General features: G+C 43.7%; 1 protein-coding gene across 1 annotated transcript in view; it reads left to right on the top strand.

The window, feature by feature from the left end:
• MICAL2 (microtubule associated monooxygenase, calponin and LIM domain containing 2) overlaps positions 1–19,194 on the top strand; it is a 102,765-nt gene that overhangs the window by 7,749 nt on the left and 75,822 nt on the right. The window contains exon 2 of the mRNA XM_079310109.1: positions 11,063–11,422. Within this exon, the coding sequence (XP_079166235.1) occupies positions 11,159–11,422 (264 nt within the window). The 5' untranslated portion in view covers positions 11,063–11,158. The remainder of the gene's footprint in view (positions 1–11,062; positions 11,423–19,194) is intronic.

Below are 19,194 nucleotides of genomic sequence, written 5' to 3'. Positions count from 1 at the left end.
GGCTTTGCCCTAGGCTGATTTACTCAGCTGACCTTTTAACCCTCTGGGGATGATGAGAGCCCTGCCCAGGAGCTGCCAGACAAGACGCAGTGACTCTGCCAGCAGAGGTAAGAGGAGCCAGCACCCAAGTGCATCACCCAGCAGCAGGAGGATGGGCTGCAAGGGGCTGTGCAGAGCTGCCAGCTTCTGTTTTTGGAAGGCAAGGGTGCTCTCTGCCTGGTGCTGTGCTGACCTGAAAGCACCAGGTGAGCTGTTCGTGCCAGGACGCCTTGGGGAAATGGGCTCTGCAAAACATGATTCACAATCAGTTGATACGCTGGATATTAGCAATCCAATCAAGTGCTGCCTTCTGCACTTTTTTTCCTAGCAATTTCCCTGAGGCTCTGTTTATATATTCATGGGCAACATAAGGAGGGTTGTAGCAGGCAACCCGACATCTGTAACTTGTACCTCTTCACAATTTTTTTAGTCTTCTTTTATGCAAACCTATGGCATCTTTTGTCCAGTGAAGAAAACAGGATTCTAGCACAATTAGCTTGCCCTGTAAATCACACAAAGCCAAGAATAAACTATTCTGGATGTCACTGACTTACACACCAGGGCATCTGGTAAGCAAACCTTTCCTTTCCAAGGCTTTTGAGGTTTTTTTCAGTGTTGCCTTGTGCTGCTCCCCCAGGCAAGGCACTGGTGGTCATCCAAGGGCAGGGGTGGAAGAGCTCCTGCTGTGTGTGGTGGAGGGCAGAATTCTGATCTTGGAGGACAGATAAACCATCAAATGAAATAGAGCAAGAGCTTCTCATGGGACCTCCACATCATTAGTGGCAGCAGGAGCACAGCAGCATGTGCTCACAAGCCAAATCCATGGCTGTGATATTCCCTGGATATGTGTGTTTTGTGGATATGTGGTTTTGAACACAGCAGTCAGAGGTAGCAGGTAAATCTGCCTAGAGAGGAGCCCTTTTCCCCAGACACAGAAGGAAGGAATTGCCTGGAGTGAGTTGATAACATCAGAGAAGAAGCTGAGCTCAGCCGGGCTGGGGCAGGGACAGGAGGTCTGAGAGCCCTGCCCAGCTCCAGGAGCAGCACCAGGGGCACAGGGATGTTCCCCTGGGATGTTCCCAGCCCCTGCTGGGATGGTCTGTGCTGCACACAGCAGGGTTTGAACTTCTTGTGCTTGACAGTGCTGTGTGCTGGCAGGAATGAGGGCAGGGGTAAAGCCTCTCGTGGTGTACCTTGAGAAATGAGGAAATGGACTGGCTCAGTCACTGCTGCAGTCACTTCCAGACTTCCTTTCATAAGGTTTTCTGATTTAGAAATGCATTATGGAAATGCCTGGCCTGGCATATGAGCTTTTTAAATGCCCTTTTATCCTTTTCTTTTTTTTTTTTTCTTTTTTTTTTTTTTTTTTTTTTTTTTTTTTACACTCTGGCTACTGGTGTGAGAGTTTTCTTTTAAGTCATGTCTGGCTGTGGTATGACTTGCACACAAAAGAAAGCACTGTTTCTTGAAATTTTTGCTTCCAGAGCTGATATAAATTCCCTTTAATCTTCACCTGAGGTTTAGTTTTTATGTTGACTCAATTATTTTTTTCCCTTGATGGGGGGTGAGCTCATGACATGCAAATTGTATCCTTTTGGACCTGGTGTGCCAAATGTCCCAAACCTTTTTTATGCAGTGTATCACTCTCTTGTTCTTTTTGGTAATCCAAGTAGCAGTTCCAAGCAGTTGTTGGGAGGGGATAAAATATATTTTAAAAATCCCTGTCTGGGTAGAAAAGCTGAGTTTCTGTGCTGTTTTCATGTGTTTATGACCTCCCAGAGCCTGTGTAGTGATGTCCTGCATTTGAAAGATGCTGCAACAAAGCCTGTTCTGTGCAAATGGCTTTTGGGGCACTGGTTGTGTTGGTATTTAATCAGAGTGGTAATACAGTATTAGGGCATTCGCCAACTCCTCATTCCTTGTTAACTAAACCTTGATAACTAGAGCATAGATGAAGATCTGGTTACACATTTCAGTGAAATAAAAGCAATCCTGTTTGCCTGTGTGCAGAAGAGAGGGAGAAATATGTGCTAATTTAAAAACAGAATGAAGTCCAAGCCAATATAAGGTCTTGGGCTCAGTAACAAAATGTTGTTTTTTTAAAAAAAAACATATTTGTAAAGTGGAGAACTAAATAGTATTTCTTTTGTGAATAGTTTAGATTCACATTTTTATCTCTGTCCTTTTTCTGAAGGTCAGTTCTCTGTTTTCCTTCTTGGTCTCTATAAATTGGGGAATACTTCAGCTGTTTGAACTGTGTATCAAGGAACTGTAATGATGGAACACGTCTTCAGTGTTTTCAGTTGCTCTGCTTTGTGTAGGCACATGGCTGAATGAGTTCTAGGTTTCCTGATCAGCAGTTGGATAAAAACTTCCAATGTTCCAGCAGTTCCTATTCCCCAGTCCCTGCTCTTGGCAGAGCAGCACAGTGAGGGAGGAATGTGGTGCCCAGGGGATCAGCTAAAGCAAAACCAACTTGACCCAAGATGTTTTCTGCAAACCACTTGCCTTCCTAAAGTGTTTTCTCTCATTCTAATCAGCACCTTGAGCACTCTAGGAACTCAGAACAAGTGAATCCCTTCGCTTTGTGAAAATTACAGGCTGTTTGAGAGTTGGGGCACCGAAGCAGCTTTAGTTCTGCCTTCCTGTAGCTGCAGGAGGAAATGTGATGCCTCTTATCTGCTGTGCCCTGAGAGCACCAAGCTGAGGTAAGCACCGTGCAGTCACACATGGCAGCATTTCAGGTCCCCAAACAGCTGTGGCTGCTCCACATAGCTCATGTCAATATATGGGAATGGAGCAGCAGCACTGCCCTGAAGCTTCCTGGGTCTGTGTGACATACCTGGGATGTTTGTGCTCTTACACAGGCTCAGCTCTCTAAAGGCACTGCTCACGTTCCCTCTCAGGTATGTGTGCTGGTGCTGGCCACAGATGCGTGCTTGCACTGAGAGATTTTGACTCTTTCTGTTAGAAAAAATGGACATTGTCCTTTGCCGTGGCAATTTTTAAAAGTGCTTGCACTCCTGTGGTGTCTGCCCACTTACATGCAGTGAAATATGGGTACATGATAAAGTAAGTTTTTCAAATGGATGACTAATGAAGAGCATGATGATAACATCTATGTATTACAGCACAGGTCATCCAGTTTGGGAGATGACTGGAAGCAAATGGCCATTGTTACATAAAAATTTCAATAGAGAAGGTGCAACCACCTCTGACCTCCATTACTGTTGACAGGACTTATACAGAGAATTTAAACCCTAGGCTTCTGGAGCCAGGCTGTGTGATGAACAATTACTGTTAAAAAGTGGAGGTTTTTTTTGTTTTAAACCATGCTGTGCTGGAGAAGATGAATCATTATTTAATCCTGACTATATCTCAGCTTGCCTTATGAAAACAGGGATGCATTTGTCATCCCTCCTGTTCTTGGTTAATGATGTTCTGCCCTCAGAACATTTAATTTCTTGATGGGACTGCTTCCTAGCATATTAGTCCCATGGGTCTTTTCTTCTTTTTTAAGTGGATGTCCCAAAACTAATATTTCAGGATGTATTCTATAGCTTGACTGTGAGGATTTTTCTGCAGCAGAAATAGATCATGTTTTTGTAACTCCCTTGGCATCTTTATTTCGTTTTTTTTTATACTTTGTTTTTCTTCATTTTTTGGGAAGTCTGGGCAGAGGGAGGGTAGAAATTGTCCTGACATTTTCTTCCAAAAATACTGTTTCTACTTTCAGAAACTATGTCTTTTCCAATCTCTTCTGGTAACTGTGGGTGCAGTTTACAAGGACAAAAAACATAAAACAGATACAAAGCTAACACAGTTGCTTTCTTTCTGTTTTTGTCTTTTTGTGTAAATGCTGCTTGTAGCAGAGTTTTGTGTTTAACCTAATCTTCTGGTTTCCCATCACCCTCTGGCTGACTTGTCCGGGTGTGGCTTCTCAGTTCTCCACTGCCATTCAATGGCTGTTTATTGGTGGTGAATTGGCATTGCTGCACCCGAGGAACCTATCATTTACAACTCAAAACTGCTTTGGGGTTTCTTTGATTCCTTCACTTTGTGGTTCCCATGGATTTCAGTGTGACTGATAGCAATTAACGCCCCAGTAAAACACAGGAAGAACTGTGTGCTACCTTGAGTTGAAAAAATAAAAAAACTACACTGTTGGAATGTGTTGATTCCTAAAAATGTGTGTGTATGCATATGAAATGCTGCCCAGAATGTTTCATTTCTTTGATCATTGGCAAAGCAATCCTGTCTGTGTTTTCAATGGATTAATCCTCGCTACTGATCTGGAAGTCTGATGTCTACAGATGAGGGCAGCTCTGCCAGATGAATTATTGTGGACTGGAGCCCTCAGGGTCTTGCAGCTCTGGTGCCAGCTGTTTATTCCTCTTGGGTAATTGCCACAGCCCCAGCAACCAGAGGGACACGTCCTGGTGAGCAGAGACCTACAGATCCATGCTTGGAAAGATAATCTGAAACACTCCTGAGAGCTTTTGGCACATATCTATGAAAACCAACACTGGTGCTGTTCTTTTTCTCTCCAAAGATATAACCTGGATTGTTTGCTTCAGCACAGCCATCATTTCATATTTTTGCTTCAAAAAATCCTGAACAAATATTAATTTCCTTTCTGACAGAAATCCTGGGGAGAAACAAAAGACAGCCTTGCTTTGACTTCCAGCATTCTCTGAGGGCACTTTCTGGTGAAAGTTTTTGATGTTTTTGGGCAGCTCTCAGAGAAGCAGCATTGCTGCAGACCTTTTTTACTTTCTGGGCTGGGAGAGATCGCAGTGAAGGGACAGACAGGCTGTACCTGGGCATTGTGTGGCTTCAGGGATTCCAGACTGGTGGCACTCTGTGTGCCTTCCTCCCTGCCAGGCTGCTCCAGAAATCCCATATTGCTGTGCCAGTTCATGCCTGCCTTGCTGCCCCATCCTTCTGCATAATTCCTGTTCTCAAAGTGCCATGAGCCAGCACCATGTCTGTGACTGCTGACTAAGAGAGTCTGCTTTTTAGTGCTCCATGTGTTTGTTTTCTTTGATGGTGTATTTACTCCATAATTATGTCCCCGTGCACACAAAGGGAAAGCTGCACTAGGGGAACCTCTGCTGAATGTGGCTCAGTTTTGTTGGTATAGCTTTATATGTGCCAGGGGTTTTGCTGACAGGGCTCTGTCAGCTACAGGGTATGCTTTTATTTGTCTTCCTCGTGGTCACAGCGGTGGCATCTGAGTTTTGCCTGTGACCTGAGGGTGAGGAGCAGAGAGGAGGACACAGGGCTGTGAGAGAAGTGGGATGTTGAAGTTCCCACTGGCAGCTGGGCAGGAGTGGTGCCAGAGTTCCCTCTCCATCATCTTCTTGTGTCATCCATCTCTGCTCAGAGTGTCCTGCCATTCCATCTCCCTGCTGCTGTGAGTTTGGGAATGGAAAAATAGAGTATTACTTGCCCTCCAAGTTAGTCTGGCTCAGTGTTCTAAACATCCTATTGGAAGTAGAAAATCTTGTGCTGATCAAAAAGTCAACCAGCCTGCCTATTCTGTGATTAATATCTATGCTGTTCCAGCTTGTGAGCTTGAAATTAGAAGTGTTACTGTAGGAAAAGAAAGGCAGGAGTTTCAAAGAGCTTGAAGATTGTCCTTTAAATTGTTTTCACTGAGACTGCATACATAAATTGTCTTTCTAGCTTAAATAACAGGTGCCTTTTCTTAAGAGGCATGCTTTTTGTAGTCTGATGTTACCCTTCTGTCTTCCTTTGTTCTTGTGATCCTAACCTAGGAAAACATCAGCATAAACTTTCTACTGTTGTTTATATTGTGTTTCTGATCTACTACAAGAGAGCTGAAAAATGTTCTTCCTCATAACCAGTCTAAACAAGAGTCAGGTTTTAATATCTTGTTTATGCATTGCATTAACCCCAAATGACTGTGGTATAATCATCTACAGTTACCTTTGAAGATGCAGACTACATGGAAACTTGGGACTTTGCAGCAGAGCTTTCAGCAGCCCTGTAAAAAATAATTTTTAATTACATCAGCTGCATACAGATGCCTGGGTGTCATTAATTTGAAAAACCTGTGCCTTTGCTTTGCCAGGTGAGGATCTGAGGGGTTCAGTGATGCTCACAGGACAGGACTACCTGTGCAGGCAGCAGAATGGTGTGGCTGCCAGTTCTGTGCTGGATTTATCTGGAAGTGCTGTATCCCAAAACAGCCTATTTTTAAGCTTCCAGCTATGAAGCATGTGGAATGTGACTTGTTCTGTGGCAGATAAAATCCTACAGATAGGTCATTTTATTTTGTACATGCTGTGAATGTATCTCAAATAGCCCATGCCAAGCCTTGGTGTGCTCATGCACGTGTTCCCAGCTGTATTTTATCACGGGTGCTTCCAGCTGCAGCAGGTTAAATGGGCACAGCAGCACTTGCTGGAAGGTTTGAGCTTGAAATGTCTCATGAAACTTGAAATGTCTCATATAACCACTACTGCAAAACAAGCTGATAGTGTGCAGGGTAACCTTGTGAGTTCACAGGCACACAGTGTCTCAGTGGGAGCTGTTTTGAATTCCATGCTTGGCCCCAAAAGTTATTTTGCAGGAGTTCTGTGGATGTTGGCTTTTCATAAAAATACAGAAGAGTAATCTGGCTGTTTACAAAGACAGTTTGTGAGACTTTCTTCAGAGGCAGCTTCCCTTCATTGATGTTTCTGGTGGGGCTGAGCATCTTAAGGAATGGGTTGTCTGCTTGTGGCCAGCACAAAACTAGTATTTCAGACCAACGTGCTTTTAACTAGTTTTATAAGCAAAGCAAATTAGAGCTTCCCTTGTTACCAGAATCACATATAATTCTCTTTTCCTTTTATGTCATTTTCAGGACAACATGCAAAGAAACCAAACCACCAAAAAGCTGTGTTTCCTCCAGATAGAAATCTTTACATTTGAAATGGCCTCCACAAAAACAGAGTGCATTACAGTAGAAACTAAGCTGGAAAACTCAGGGGGTCATGTAACATGGCCAGTTTCACTTGCAGATTTCACTTTTTTATGATGGCATTGATCTATTTGACAGTTCAGTCAGGGAGAGAGGCAGCTGAAATTCTGGAGTTTTAATTGATGATGAGGAAGGGCTGCAGTACATGATTGCTATGATTACCAGGCATTGCAAAAGGCAGTCTTTTGTTTCTGTTGTTGTTTCTAACCTTAAGCCAACAATAAATGTATTGTATCCTGCATGCCAAACTGGAGTCTTAATAAAAGAATTTAGTCTTGGTAAACCATGGCAGAATTAGGGCTGTATTGGAAATGGAATCAGGATTAGTGGTATTGAAATGCTAGGAATTTAATCCTTTTCTGATCTCCCCGAGGAACATGTTCTCAAGTATTAGAAGCAGCGCATTAAGGGACTAAGGAAGAACTTAAGTGCTTCAAGTTTGAATTAAATTAGGGTTGTTCTCGTTCCTGTGTGACAAATAAGCCAAAAGAGGTTTTTTAATTTTTGTGGGTAGCACCTTGAGACCTTGCTGACAAGCAATTTGTATGGGGCTGCTGTCAAACGTTGTGTTATTTTCCTGTAATGACTCATATATGTCAGCTTTACTGCTTGCTGAGCTTGCTGCTGAGAGACTCTGTGTGCGATGTGAACAAGCTCCATACATCCTTCTGACTAGAGACACTTGCTGGGATTGCCCTGACAGTGGAGCTGCTTTTGTCACTGTTCTCAGGATTGTCTGCAGTAGCAGAGCTTGTTTTGCTGGCAGCAAATACCAGCCAGGACTGGAGGCATTAGCTTTCCTATGGATATATCTGTGCACGTGCCATTGCTTTAACTTCTGCTTTCTCTCTGCCCCTTCTGCACTGGCTTCCTTTTAGCTGTGACAAGATTTTCACTTTCTTCTTGGGCAGCCAGCAGGCATGAGCAGCACTTCTCAGCTTTCCTTATCTGACATTCCTGTTACCCTGGCTGGAGGCAGAAAGGGGACAGGGATAACTTCTTACAGTGGAGAGGCCATGGAAACTGAGCCCTTCTTCTTCCCAGTGTACTCTGTGCCCTCCAGAGGCTCCTGCAATGCCATGGGAAGGCCAAGTTCCTCTGAGTGCTTAGTACAGCAAGCATGGGACCTAAAATGGCAATTCTTGTCTTAACCCATGAACGCTTCAGCTCTGACTTAAAAGAACTGTTTGTCCAGCCTATTTCGTGCTCTCTCTTTCTTTTCCTTTCACTGACCCAAATTCTTATTGGGCTCTGTACCGCTTCATTTAAATAAAATGCATTTTATTTTTTGGATTGTGCTACTAGAGGAAGTTCAAAAGTCTTTTTAAAAAGCATAGTTTGCAGTTTTAGCATCAATAGTCCACCTTGATTAAATTTTTGGCTCTGTATTTTGTCCCTGTAGAGTGATCTGATCTGTCATATGATGCAGGAAGTAAAAGGATAAATGATAATACTCTAAGAACTCAAGTACTTTGCCAAACACTGTTAATTTTTCTACTACAGGTAACCAGTTAATGCATTGCCTCTTAAGTCTTTGAGGGAGTTACGGAACAGGAAACTTTAATTATAGGCAAGAATGACCCTGTTGAACTTCTTATTCTTATTGCATTGCTTCTAGTGAGTTATATACAATACTGCAATGGAATATCAGTGACTCCTCAGAAAGAAATGCAGACTTCTCCATCAGCTCATCTACTTAGAGCACCATCTTCAGCTCTGTCATCTGTCAACACAGTGTTCATGCCAAAAAAAAAAAAAAAAAACAAAAACAGAAAATGCTGGTTTTTCCAGCAATCCAGAAATCTTAGTAACCAGTCTCCTGTCTCATCCTGCTTTTTTTGACCACAAAATGTTACTTTTTTGGAGAACATGACCTCTGACACAGCAAGGAGAAATGCTTCACTAGTGAGCAAATGTCTCTTCTGAGATGCCACTCCTCAGTTTTTCAGTATGGGCGAGATGGGAGTGTGTTGGAAGTTCCCGAGGAGGAGATTTTGTGCCCAGAACAAACAGAGTCTCAGCTTTGTGGTGTTGGAGAGGGAGGCTCTGTGTCTGGAGAAGGTGTCCTGCCTGGAGGAAGGCAGAGGAAGGCCTGTGTGTGTGCAACACTTGCACTCCATGCTAGGAGTGTTTTTGTGCTTTGCCTGCAGCTTTGCCTGCCTGAGCTTTGTTCTCTCTGCTATCAGCACTGCCACATGCTGCTTTTCTTCTCTGCCTGGCCCAGACACTGCTCTGCTCTTCCCTGCTGAGGGCAGCAGCCCAGGCCGGGAACTCCGAGCTCTGAGCTCTCCTGAGTCTGTGCAACTTTATGGCACTCCACTGCTTGGAAAATCACATCTTTTGAAAGGCAAAAAGTCCCTGCTTTTACCTCACAAAGCTCTGCAGAAGAGGGCATGAAACGTGCTATAAATGAAGTATTCAGAGGGGAAAACAAAAATTTCCTGACTTATTCTTGGCACCAAATGTTTAATCATGACATTTGGTCTAAGAAAATGTACAAACTCTCAATGTTGCCAATTTATTTTACCCACAAACCCACAACAGACTGATGATGTGCATACAAAGGTTATTTATTTTGAGCACAGACAGGGAATGTGAGTATTCCAAATGCTCCCTTATATCTCCCTGTGGGATCTCTTTAATAAGTTGCATAATATTTTTCTGTATTAGGGGATGGTGAGACAGACATGGTGGGTCTCTTCTTTACTTAAATACACTTAGTTATGTTTTCTTTATTTTTGAAGGAAATGCAAGCAGAGAATGAATAGTTTGTGAACAGTGTTAAACTGAGAAGCATGACTTCAAAGGCCTTTCTAAAATTTATTCTGAAAACTATCAGCCAACAGATGACATTCCCAAGTAAAATAACTAATTATGTGGGAAGTTAGGCAAGCATTGATTAGTTTTTGGTTCTTGGACTGCAAGATAATTCTTAATAGCAAGAAAAAAATACGTGACTTAAATTTCTGAACTTGAGTCCAGGTAAACTTTCTTCTGCGGACAAGTTATGCATAACCTGTAACAATTTTCTTGGAAAATGTGAAAGCCACTTGGATACTTTCTGTGGACCTTGGCTGACTCTAAAGATGCTCCCCATTAGATGGGAGAACAAGGTTAAAGAAGGATACGGGTAGTGCCACAATGAAAGTATTTTAGTTCTTTGAAACTCGTGTTAATTTAGAATAGCATTGCTCTTGCAGGATGTCAGGGTATTTATCTGGAATATCAGGCACAGTTTGACAGTGATCATGTTACTAGGAAAAGCCAGTGGGGCTTAGCAGGCCAAACATCATTACTTTATATCATCAGCACATGACAAGGTAAGGCTCCAAAGACATAACTTCAGTATGGAACATGTGGAGACGTGGAGATAAAATTCCTTTCTCTGTGCTGGAGCACCAAATCCTTTCTCATTTGGCAAGAGTGGTAGGAAAAGGGAGGCTCTGCATGATTACTTATTCTCTGGTTTCTTCAGTTCTGGTGTAACTTGTGTTTCTGTGTAGCCTGTTTTGTGTATTTGCTTGTGGCAAGCAATTGGTGCCAATTCTAAATGCTCTGGATAAGCTGCACCTTGGCCCTAACTTGTGCAGCAGCATTAAAAAAACAATATCCATCAAACCATCTTGACTTCTGGCTGCAGGTTTCCCTTGAATTCTTAAGATCAAAATATCACTTGCTGTTACATAAATTCTGCTGAGGGAAAGAATCTGGACACTGGGGGTTTGTTCATCAGGTACCTAGGGACTGAACAAAAAACAAAAATGAAAGAATCCTCAAGCTGTCAGTGAAGCTGGTTTTGCTGTAGCAGTAGGCTTGAGTTAACAGGGTTTATAGCAGGCTTTGTGAGTACAAATCATGGCAGCAAGAGTGTGTTATGTTTGTTTGTAACACTTGGGTAGCACTACCAACTTTTTGTGCTTTTTTGTCTAGTCACTGTATGCTGGGGTTTCATGCTCATACTGTGTGTGCAGTTGTGTGTTTAATTTTATCATGCAAAACCTGCTTAATATGACCTGTATTTTTCTTTTCTAGGAATACATGTGTGGAAGTACTTGCTGTTGTTGATCACCTGTACCCCAGCACAAGAGCTCCAGCTTAATCATTCTCCTCCAGCTCTGCTCTCAGAACATGGGGGAAAACGATGATGAAAAATACAATCAAGCTGGCCAGATATTTGAAAACTTTGTGCAAGCATCAACATGCAAAGGCACCATTCAGGCCTTCAATATTCTCACTCGCCAACTTGAACTGGATCCTTTGGACAATAGAAACTTTTACACCAAGCTGAAATCAAGAGTGAACACGTGGAAGGCCAAAGCTTTGTGGAACAAGCTTGATAAAAGAGCAAGTCACAAAGAGTATAAACGTGGCAAGTCTTGTATGAACACTAAGGTAAGTGGAGTTCAGTTTTGGATTTCATAGCTTGGGGATTTTTAAACTTGTTTTTCTGCAGAAGCAAGGTTTCTGCCATCACATAGAGTGTGTCTGTTCAGTACTCTTCCTTTAATGTGCTGAAACTGGTTATGCATTGATTCATACAAATTTTAAGGTGTTTTTTCTTCTGAAGGTTCTGTGGAAACCCACAATATAGAAGAGTGAGGCTTAAAACATCCTGTTTTCCAGTCTGTCTCAGACTTTCTGTCCATTTTACACCTCATCACCAAACAGGTGTAAGATGCAACCTTCTGAGGAACTAGGCTGCATTCATCACAGGCTCTCTCCTTGCTTTATTAACCAGGGGTTTGCAAGGTACAACCTGTAACATATTCAGTAAACTGCTCAGCAGTTTTATTTAGTAAAGAAGTGTCATTGCAGCTGCTTGCACTGTGTTCCTGGCAGGCTCTACTTTTCTCCTCTCCTTTTTCCCTTCATTTCCCTTTTTGACCTGTTCTTCCTTCCTCCCTTTTTGTTCTTTGGAAAAGTCCTTGAACATATGTCATGGAGCATCTTTGTGATGAAAACAGACAGGAAAGGGAAGGAATGAGAAAGTGTCTGATGATTAACAAATTATAGGAAATATTCCACATGTAGCTCACCATACACATAGAGCCCCAGATCCAAATTTCCATGGTGGTGAGTTTGAGGAAGTATTTACAATACAAAAAAGCAGTTTTAAGAGCCATGTGAAGTGTAGAAACTAACCTCTTCTCTCAAATGGTGCCATTATAAACCAGGGCTTTGTTCTGTAAACTTCCTAAGCAAAGTAATTAATTTTTATTTTGTGAGAAGGCTCGTGGAGATGAGTTGGTACATAAAATATATAGGCTGTGTACAGCTTTACAAGGCTGCCAAGAGGAGGTAATCAACACCTTCCATGGAGTGCCCCTTGAGATTAAAGGTTTATTTTTAGTGGCGTGGTGTAAGTATCTGCAAAAATTCTATGAATACACTAATGACCAACTTGCAGAGGCCATAGAATGTCTGTATGTGAAGAGTGTGGGGATAGATATTCTGTGAAATACTTGGAGATCTTAATCATGAGCCTGGCCCATGCCCAGACCTGCACTTGAGTGTGTCATGGAGAAACATCAATCTTCAGATGGCTGGGGATATGAGAGCAGGGCTGCAGTCTGGGCTCCGTGGGATATCTCCCAAGCATTGCTGGGCTGGGGGGGGGGCAGAGCTGGTGCCTGTCCCTGGGAGGAGGATGCTGTGCAGAGGTTGTGTGTGCCTGTCCCTGGGGAGGAGGATGCTGTGCAGGGCAGGAGTGTCCCTGGGGAGGAGGATGCTGTGCAGGGCAGGAGTGTCCCTGGGGAGGAGGATGCTGTGCAGGGCAGGAGTGTCCCTGGGGAGGAGGATGCTGTGCAGACAGGAGTGTCCCTGGGGAGGAGGATGCTGTGCAGGGCAGGAGTGTCCCTGGGGAGGAGGATGCTGTGCAGGGCAGGAGTGTCCCTGGGGAGGATGCTATGCAGGGCAGGAGTGTCCCTGGGGAGGAGGATGCTGTGCAGGAGTGTCCCTGGGGTGGAGGATGCTGTGCAGGACAGGAGTGTCCCTGGGAGGGAGGATGCTGTGCAGGGCAGGAGTGTCCCTGGGGAGGAGGATGCTGTGCAGGGCAGGAGTGTCCCTGGGGAGGATGCTGTGCTGTGCAGGAGTGTCCCTGGGGAGGAGGATGCTGTGCTGTGCAGGAGTGTCCCTGGGGAGGATGCTGTGCAGGACAGGAGTGTCCTGGAGAGGAGGATGCTGTGCAGGGCAGGAGTGTCCCTGGGGAGGATGATGTGCAGGACAGGAGTGTCCCTGGGGAGGAGGATGCTGTGCAGGGCAGGAGTGTCCCTGGGGAGGATGATGTGCAGGACAGGAGTGTCCCTGGGGAGGAGGATGCTGTGCAGGGCAGGAGTGTCCCTGGAGAGGAGGATGCTGTGCAGGACAGGAGTGTCCCTGGGGAGGAGGATGCTGTGCAGGACAGGAGTGTCCCTGGGGAGGAGGATGCTGTGCAGGGCAGGAGTACAAACCCTACTTGTTAAAGCAGGATCACAACTCCAGTACTGAGCTAGAAGTGGATTTTTGCAGTTGCAACTCTGTAAACAGAGACAAGGTTGCTTGTAGGCATCATTTAAAAAAAAGAGAAATCTGTGACTGCAAGGCTTTGAAATGAGGTCTGTGCCTTGAATGCTGCAGCTGAGCCTGCAGCTCATGGTTCTTAGATAGGGCTTTGCAATCTTCCCAATCTTTGGAGGAGATAAAAAGATGCAGTTGAGTTCTAAATGACTCATGACTCATAGGAGGTTTTTGGTCATTGGTTGGTTTTTTGTTTGGTTTTCTTTTGTTGTTTTTTAATGAAAATCTGCTGCCTCATCCCAAAACTGTTTGGGGTGGGGGTTTTTTTTGTATGGTATTCAAGAGCTGAATGCTGTACTTGTTGATTTTTGTGCTTGTAAACTCTTCAGCCACACTTAAGTTACTCATTGCAATATACACAAGTTTTATACATACAGAACGTTCCACTCCAGCTAAATAACAATAATCCTGTGTCTTAACTGCTCTTGAAGAACATTGCCAAATATGGCTTTCAAAGTTTCTACACTGATACAATTTTAAGTTGGATGAATAAAACCAGTTGAGCAATTTTCAAGGAGTTCAAACCCACTGTTATTTCAGAGTTGTCTTACTGGAGACATTATTTTTCCTTGAATTCTTTGTAGAAGAAAAAAACCACAAATGCCCCCAAATAAAACCAGGGTGCTGTAGAAAGATGTGCTCAGAATTGGGGCAGAAATAAGTTTTCTGAAACTGTAGAAGTCCACCTCTATGAGTGATAAATCTTCACAAAACATAAACTTCCTTCCATCTTGAGCTTGTAAGTTGGGAATGGGTCCTGTTCAGGATTTGTTTCTGGAGCTGGCACCTGCCCAGTTCACCAGAGAGGAGCACAAGTTTGCAAAACTATCGCACTATGATTTTTGCAAATATGTGCAGAAAAAGCATAAATTAATTATGCTGACAAAATTTCTCTCTGGTTTTCATCTTCTACTAATGAATACAGAGGAGCATGGTTGGACTCTGTTTCTTCAGCTGGACAGTTGAAGAACATGAAAGATTTAATGCATGTTGTTCCCTATTCTGGCAGTTTGAATGCCAGTCTGTTTTTGAACATGTAAAACATCATGCAGTGATGAAGCAGAATTCATGCAGCTACTGTTAGTATATTCATTAGCCTTTTTAAGACATCTGTGAGTGTTGCCTCTGTGTATGGAGCAGATTCATTACTGGCCCTTGATTTACATTTACTTTCAGTTTACCTGTGCAAATGATACGAGTATTTGCATGCACATGTAAGTGAGGCTCCCACTGATGTTTGAGAGAGGTGTGAATATGTATCAGGGGGTAGGACCTGGCTCATGCTGTGCACCTGAAATTCAGGCTCTCCCATGCTTCAGGAGAGCAGAGATTTCTGCACATGGAAGCATCCCAGGCTCACTCTGAGAGGTGTTGGTTCTCTAAAGCATGCAAATGTGGTGCTGCCTTCCCCTTCAAAGGTGCTTGCTGTTCTTGCAAAACACATGCTTACCCCTAAGCACCAAGAAAACGTGTTGTTTTTTTAAAGTTTAACTTTTTAAAGTGCTGCCATGTAGTTACCAGCTGCCTTGGTAGACTCTGGTGTTTCTCTCTGGATGTGCAAGTTTGGGACAAACCTCTCCAGTGGAGGAGGGACAAACTCCTGGGCACAGCTTTGGTCTTCTGAGCATTATCTGTGTTTTGGACCCCACCTTGGGCACAGTTTCTGGGCAGGGAACTTGTACAGTCTGAGCTGCTGTTTCAAGGCTGAACAATATTAGCATGAAGCAAGGAAATAAAATTAAGCTAAGACGTTTTGAAAGGTTCAAAACTTGAAAGCTTCAAAAAAGAGCACCTAAAAACATACATATATGTATATGTATATATGGAATCATATAAAATCCTTAAAAAATATTCAATGATCTTGAAGTCTATCATAGAATCATTTAGGTTGGGAAAGGCCTCTAAGACTGAGTCCAGCTGGTTAACCCAGCACCACTGTGTTCACCACTAAACCTGCTCCCCAGGGGCCTCTCTTTTACTCATTCCTGAGCTCAGCCTTTCAAATCTTGTTTTACAGTAGGTGAGGTTTCCTTCCAAAAGCTCCTGTTGGGAGACTTACTGCAGGGGAATGACTCTGGAATTGCTTTTAAGCTTGTGTCCCTGACTCAGGTGAGGATGGAGTGGCTCTTGTTGGTCCTGTCATGGGCTGTCAGTCTGGCTGGCACTCTGTGTCGGTGTCCCTGCTGCAGAGAGGGCTCCATGGTGACAAACATTCCTTCTGCAGCCTTACCCCTCATGGTAAATCAGGCAGCTTGGGTTCCACATGGCTTCCCCTCCCCACCTTCCTCTGCCTTGCTAAACAAATGCTTGACTCTCAGTTAAGCAAATCATGCAGCGTGTATGAGCCTGCAGCTGAGGTGGCCAAATTTCCTCCCCAAGTGCTGGCATTTGCTGATCCTTCAGAGGCAATGGGGGTTTTCAGCCAGGTTTCTCCAGTGCTCTACATACCAGCACAGAAGGCAGTGAGTTTGTGTTCAACTGACATGACTGATTGCATCCCTCAAGACAAACATTTGGTTTTTAATTGAGTAATTGAATTGAAAGATGAAAGCAGGGAAAGCCAGTTATGCTCCAACGGAAAAAATATCCATATTAAAATGAAAACTTTAACCTCTTTACTCTATGAAGAGTAAATACCCACCCCTTTTGCTGGATTTACTAATTTCTTTGAAATAATTATTGGAACCTTATAATCAGGGTTTATAATGAACACACCAAACTTGTTGCAGATATATTAGGTAGTGTTGCTTATTTTAATAAACAGTCATTCTTGTGAAGTCCACAAGACTTGAAGTAGTCAGCCAGAAGTTGACTGCCAAGTTAGGAAGCTGAGTGAATGAAAGGTTGTGGCTTTTTGCAAAGAGGCATTCAGCTGCTTTGTGTGTGTGTGTTGTGTTTTTTAAAAAACAAGCAACACTTGGATAGTAGAATCCAGAGGCTGTTAAGGTTTTTGGGAACATTAAAGGCCACGCATTCTACTGACTTTTAAAGTGGCACCTAGGTGTGTTTGGTATGCTTGAAAGACAAGCTGTTTATCTTGATATATTGGTGCTTCTTGGCTTTTGCTTTTTAGGACAGGGCTTCTAAAGCCTTGCGATTTCCATTGTAGATTTATTTTTAAGGATTTTAATAAGCAACTTCTGTTTCAAAGGTATAGAAAATATGGGACTAATGAGGGTGAGTGGCAAGGAGGGTTTGCTTGAGATGAGTGGAGAAGCAGTAAGTCACCCTTGAACATGCAGTGAAACCACAGTTGTTGAACACTGCATTTGCATTCATTTCTCTGAGGATTTTTAGGTTTTTTGGGAGAAGCTGGGGTGATGACAGGACACAGAGCAGACAGTTCTTTGAAAACAAAACATAGTATTTGACTCTTTGTGATGTGTTTGAAACTGAGATTGGGCCAAATTACGTCAGCAAAAGCAAATGTTTGGCATGTGATTTGGTAATGAAATCACTTTATTTTCATTATCCTGGAGACACTTCCACAAACACACAGTTTTTTCAGCTTTATCAGTCATGAAAAGGAATGAAGCCTGGCCAGAGCAGAGCAATCAGACAGCCTAGATAAGACTTTTTAGGCATGTGGAATTTAAATTGTTTTTGGCTTGGAAGGTAACAGTAGCTTTACATCTGTATTTTAACAGGACTGTGCTGTTTCTCTGTCCCTGGCTTAATGGCTTTGCAAGTAATGGAGAGAAGGGAACTGTCCCACCCTGACCTGATTTCCTCGATATTTTGCAAAGATTCCCACAGGGAGTGACACGCAGTTGCTTTCACACAAGCCACCACTATTGTCACCGCGAGTGGCTTAATGAGGTCTGAATGAAACAAAAGGTCATGGCAGGGTGTGTGTCCTGCCCTGGATCTTTGGGCTGTGTCCATCCACCAGGCAGGCTGGTGTGGGCAAGGGCAGGATGCTGTGCTTCTCCTTCTCCTGCCTTCCAAGAGACCTCTGTGGTTGTTCCAGATGTGCTCCTTGGGGTTTTGTTGCTGGCTACGCTTCCAGCTGTGCTCTGCTAACGTTTGTGTGCTGATAAGTGAGGAAATACATAACTTTTGCTACCAAGAAGTGATTAAGCACTTGGCTGCTAAACCCCAGGTTCCAGACAATAAGGCAATTTCCTGTCTCCTGCAGCTGAGGTCCTTCCCGAGGTTCCCATGTCTGCCCTGAGAGCAGGGGGTTTGGGGATGTGGTTGCTCTCTTTCTGCTGACAAACAAAATTCTGCATTATCTGCTGCTCAGGCCTCAGTGCAGATGAATACACTTTTCATGGAGTGCAGAATACCACAATTCTAAGATGCTGTGTGAGAAGAGAAAATGTAAAATGTTTTAGCAGGAGATTATTTTTCTAAGCAAACAAGAAAATTTCTAGTTGTGTTTTCTCTCTCAAAACCCATAGCATTGATGGCGTTCATGGTGAAAAAAGAAGTTTAGCTGGTATCTGTTGAAAATAAAATGTAGAAATTCTCTTTTAATGGCCTTAAATCAGTTTAATTTGCTTTACTTTCTCTGCTACACTGTTTAAAAGGGGATTATTTTTGTCAGACAGTTTTTGAAATTTCCACATTCCCTGACAAGTCTGCACTTACATAATTTGTTTCTACAGACAGCCAGGTTTCTGCAAACTATTTGCTATCTCAGGTCTCTGGGATATTTGTGTCTTAACCAGAGATCAACAGGGTAAAATTGCTAGAAGCTACTAGGAGATTATGAACCTTCCAGAAGAGGAGTGTAATACCTGGAGAAAATTGGGAATAGGCTGCAGAAAATGATCTGGTGCCTGTCAGGACCCACACATCCAACCACCTCCTTGGGGCAGGTGAGACCCCAGCTAAAATATTGTGGCAGGATAACTGGGGCAAGTCCAGAGCAGAGCAGCAGGAGTGGTCAGAGCTCTGGAGGATGTTTCCATTCCTTCACCTCACCCACCCTGGGGTTCTTGGAGCACAACCAGAGCTGCTGTGGCATTTCACCTTGTCTCTGGCTGTCTTGCTGACGGTGATGGAGCGAGTTCTGATGAGCTTTCCAAAGTTTGTGTTTTGCCCTGGACATTTGCTGCTCCTGAAGAACAGCTCTTGTTTTTCCAAGAGTGCTGTTTCTAATTGACAAACCAGCTGAGGGACACTGCCTGACTTGTGTTTCACCACTCTGGGTTTGTTCACCTGGCTGAGGTGCTGTCTGAGCAGAAACCATGTGGTTCTGCCACGCTGTGAGTTAGCCTCGTGCTGTTTCCTTCTCCTTGCAAAGATTTATGAGAGCAGCTGTGAGCAGCAAGTGTTCCTTCCTCCTGGCCCTGTCCTGCCTGCACTCTGCCATCCTTGCAGCATTTACAGTTCAGGTGAAACAACTGCTCTGGGGTAAATTGCAGCTGAGATCAGAAAACACTGCAGAGATGGCAGTGAGCCTCCTGCCAAGGACTACACACCCAGAGCACTAATAACAAGGCATGCAGATCAGCAAGTGCTCGGGGCAAGGCAAAGACATTCCTCTCAGGTTCCTTCTACCCCCTTCTTCTCTTACTTGTTCTTCAGCAGGGTGGGAGACAAGGGGCTAGGGTAGGAAGCCATTCCTGGCTGCTGGGCCAGCCCTGGTTCTGCCCTAGCCC

The sequence above is a fragment of the Erithacus rubecula genome (genome assembly GCF_903797595.1).
Source record: "Erithacus rubecula genome assembly, chromosome: 6".
NCBI classification, from domain to species: Eukaryota; Metazoa; Chordata; class Aves; order Passeriformes; family Muscicapidae; genus Erithacus; species Erithacus rubecula.
The sequence above is the reverse complement of the archived record's forward strand: the minus strand, read 5'-3'. Positions and strand labels throughout refer to the sequence as shown.